At 34.0% G+C, this 4,479-nt stretch overlaps 1 protein-coding gene across 1 annotated transcript in view; it reads right to left on the reverse strand.

Annotated features, from left to right (window-relative positions):
- Positions 1-4,127, reverse strand: part of LOC135222688 (CD209 antigen-like protein E) — an 8,624-nt gene extending 4,497 nt beyond the window's left edge. Inside the window, exons 1-3 of the mRNA XM_064260869.1 lie at positions 3,977-4,127; positions 3,642-3,671; positions 488-679 (exon numbers count right to left, since the gene is read on the reverse strand). Coding sequence (XP_064116939.1) covers positions 488-679; positions 3,642-3,671; positions 3,977-4,010 — 256 coding nt within the window. The 5' untranslated portion in view covers positions 4,011-4,127. The remainder of the gene's footprint in view (positions 1-487; positions 680-3,641; positions 3,672-3,976) is intronic.
- Between the last annotated feature and the right edge of the window lie 352 nt (positions 4,128-4,479).

A 4,479-nucleotide genomic window follows, 5' to 3' on the forward strand; every position in this document is an offset into this window, starting at 1 on the left:
TAAACAGCAAGATTAAAATACATGAGTGCAGAAGACAATGTAATGTATGATTTCTGGGATAATTATGAGTCACAACAGGGAAGAAGGGAGGACATACCATTTTCACAAATAGTTTGTTATTATTTGCTTAAAATTGGATTTAGACAATATTTGCATCAATAATACGACACCAGTTACATCATTCACTCAAACAATGCCTTTCTCATTCTGAAATAAATCTTCATACGCTGTTTGTACTAGTATAATAATTTTATGCTTAATTTGATGTTTAATTTTATAAAATATGTAGAGATAAGAGACGAAATAAAAAAAGAAACCATTTCACGATCAAACAGAATGAAATGAAATTAAGCAACGACGTTGTGTGTCTGATGATGGGGATGTTGGTGTAGAAAGAACCACCGACTGAAAGAAAATACCAGAGCAACAGTGAGTATCATCACGGCCATCATCACCAGTATCATTAGAAGTATCAAGAGGTACTCACATTCATGTTTGTGAATGTAACTAATGACTTGCCAATGTAGATCTCCATAATCTAAGTCAGCCAGATCGGCCCCTAATGACTCGCAGTAGGTTTTGCTTTCGTGCCAATCTCTCTTCACATCCGTAACGAAGTTTAAGCACATCTCCATCATCAGGTCTTCAACGTAGAATGATTCAAAGCCTGGAGCACACACTGTAGTCGAAGTAAATCAAATCTTTACATTTCGTTTTTTTTGAGATAAAACTGTTTAGATATTACATCTCCCTCAATAGAATCTTGAATAATTTGGCAATATGTAAACAAGTGCAGGGCTTAACCTCAGTGATTCTTGATATTTATATCATTTTACCTTTGATGATTAATATATACATTATACCAAGCACTGGGACAACTAAAGCCATTCAGCGCTGAAACGGAAATTGACAGTAAAAGGTTTGAAATGTGTAACAGGAGGAAAACCTCAAAAGCAGTTGCACTGTGAAACAATTGTTAGGAGAGGGTGGACAGTAAGATAGAAGAAAGAGAATATGAAAAGAAGAACAGTAAAAGGAAGAAAGTAGTTGCAGCTAGGACCCGAAGGGACGCTGCAAAGAACCTTAAGTAATGCCTACATTGCACCGAATGGGGTGCACTGACGGCGCTACCCCCCTACGGGGCTTTGATGATTAACTAAACTCAACAGACTCTTAACTCTTAATTTTTGGTGGTTTGAGAGGACGAGAACAGGGTGATCAAAAGACACATTTTAGCATTACGCTGTGGCTAGCTGTGACCCGTGAACTGACCTGAGGCTGAAGACACTTGTCATAAAATTAAAACAATAATCTAGTTTGAAAATCAGTGTTCTGAAGAATGCGGATTATTTTCATAAATTATTAATAGTTTCGTCACGATTATTCTCATCCTACTAATATCTGTTCTTTCTTTAACTATCTTACAAGCCAAATTACCAAGGTATGAAAAAGTAGATCTCATTATTACCAAAACTAACGAGTTGCCCGACTTCAAATCACTTCTCATTAGTCCTGCCTTTACAGCAACCTAGAAAACCTCATTGGGGACTCACCTTCCACAGAGCAAAGAAGGGCTATGTCAGGCGTCTTAGCCTCCTCACTACTAGGGGGATACTGCTGATAAAGATCTTATTTTGCGAGTGATTCTACTTGAAAAAGGGGAAAAAAAGAGTAACTCATCGAAAGTCAGCGCAGTCAAGCTTAGACTTGGACTATCTTGCTGGTCAGTCTGTGGGATCCTGCCATAAGAGCTGTCGCATTAAGTCTTTGACATAAAGAGGCATTTCGTGAAAAATCTAGACATTGTGTTTCTTTGGCACAGGCTTGATCGCACTCAAGGTGTGAGGTTTGTTCGCTTTTGCAAATCTTTTATATACCACCAACAAAGGAGGAGAAGCATCTTCAACTATGTGACATGAAACTGTGAGCTCTAATTTATGTCAACAGGCTATCTATGAAAGATACCAGGTCCCTCACAGCTTGTCCACCCAGATGTTGTTGATTCCAACTTGGGACACAACATCTGGGCACTGGTCCGTGACCACGACATCCGTGCTTATGTGATGTTGATACTTACGTTATTTACAATCAAAAAAATAATGATGACGCGAAAGCACGTAAATATACGGCAATCCTGTCATTAGATGTTTAGTTATTTTAATGAAACCAATGGTAATATACCGCATTATACGTTTAGATGGTTGTGTTATTGAAGCGGAGGGAATCCTGATGAGCCGAACCATGAAAGTAATACCATAACGGAGTATTTAAACTTAAATGACGCTCTGGAAAATGCCGGAGTGCTAAAGATGGTCAGCTGATCTCTAATATCCTCGAGTATTTGTAGCAAAGCTCAGAATGGCACCCAGTTGCCTAAATGTGTGCAAAAAAGGGAGACTATGAAAGTACCGTAAAAAATTATGATAAAAGAAAATTAATGTGACAATAAGCGAGGAGAGAAAATTGTGTTCCTTATTTGGGAACAAAAATGGGGTAGAGGCATCCGCGACGGAAAGGTTTAGGAACTATCCACTTTAGTCTTACTTTTTTTTTTATTCTAAACTCCCGAGTCTGATATTGCGGCAAAGAAATATGTGAAATTTTCTACAAACACACACACACACACACACATATATATATATATATATATATATATATATATATATATATATATATATATATATATATATATATATATATATATATATATATATATATATATATATATATATATATATATATATATATATATATATATATATATATATATATATATATATATATATATATATATATATATATATATATATATATATATATATATATATATATATATATATATATATATATATATATATATATATACATAATATATGAATTTTCGTCAAATTACTGTGATTCATATACATGCATTAAGCTACAAATGTCCTTTTAAATATATATATATATATAATATATATATATATATAATATATATATATATATATATATATATATTATATATTATATATATATATATATATATATATATATATATATATATATATATATATATATATATATATATATATGAATTTTAATCAAATTACTGTATTCATATACATGCATTAAGCTACATATGTCCTTTAATATCCAATTCGCTCTACCTTGGAATTAATATATTTTCATATATGTTAACCGAAGGGGAATTTTTTAGTTGATGAGAATGTCTTCCTCTCGTGGATTCGAACCAGCGCCCTGATTTCTCCTCTGTCCGCAGGGCACTGGTTCGAACCCACGAGAGCAAGACATTATCATCAACTAAAAAATTCCCCTTCGGTTAACATACATAAAACTATATTATTTCGAGGAAGAGCGAATTGGATATTAAAGGACATTTGTAGCTTAATACACACACACACACACACACACACACACACACACACACACACATATATATATATAAATAATATATAATAATATATATATATACTATATATATATAATATAATATATATATATTGTATATATATGATATATATTATATTAATATATATATATATATATATATATATATATATATATATATGTGTTGTGTGTGTGTGTGTGTGCGCGCGCGCGCGCGTGTGTGTATGTATGTATTATGCACATTTATTACTCACTTGCTTGTCCCTCGTGTATATGGAGAAAAACTGCAATAGAAAATAAATTACTGTTATTATAAAAAGAACACAGGAAGCTAAAAAAAACATCGTCAAGATAAGAGATTTCTGCTATATAACAGACAGTGAAAGATAAACATTAATCAAATAATAACTAAAATTCGGGTTTGCATCCACAAAAAGCGAAGCAAATTTAGTTTAATCAGGGCGACTGATATGGGCTGGCGTCACACCAATCGACTGTAACAACTTGACAAGTAGTCCTTACTTGAATCTATGAACACAATTACACACAAAGAGTGACATTAACATCATATAAAGGAAAAATCACTTACTCCCTAGAGCAAAGAGACACAAAAATGACTTCATCTTGGACGGAGATCTCGCTTCGAAAAATAAACACTTTCTTCACGGCAAGTAAAGTTCTCCAACCTTTGGGTGTACACTGCGCAATGCGATGCTCACGAGAGTCGAGACCTCATTTATATGAATGGGCGACGGGCCGCCACTTATCAATGAAATCCCGGGAACGGTGGACACAAATTCAGCTGCAGCGCAGGTCAAACAGAAAACGAGAAATGCAGCGTTCGTGGAAGAATGATTAGAATTTGTGCTAGTACTGCTATTCTTGCTAGTCTTGATAGCGACATTTATTTTACGATTTCACGTTCATAGGCCATCCATTACCTTTCGGTTATTCTCTTCATAATTTGTCTCTTGAACATAACGGGAAACAGGCAAGAAACTGCCAGAATTATTGTATTTTTCCTGCAAGGCGAATACTGCTTCACTTTGGAGCAGTTGTGTTGTTCAGTGGTTGAATGACAAAGCTACTCAT

Source organism: Macrobrachium nipponense, chromosome 8 (genome assembly GCF_015104395.2).
Source record: "Macrobrachium nipponense isolate FS-2020 chromosome 8, ASM1510439v2, whole genome shotgun sequence".
Lineage (NCBI taxonomy): Eukaryota > Metazoa > Arthropoda > Malacostraca > Decapoda > Palaemonidae > Macrobrachium > Macrobrachium nipponense.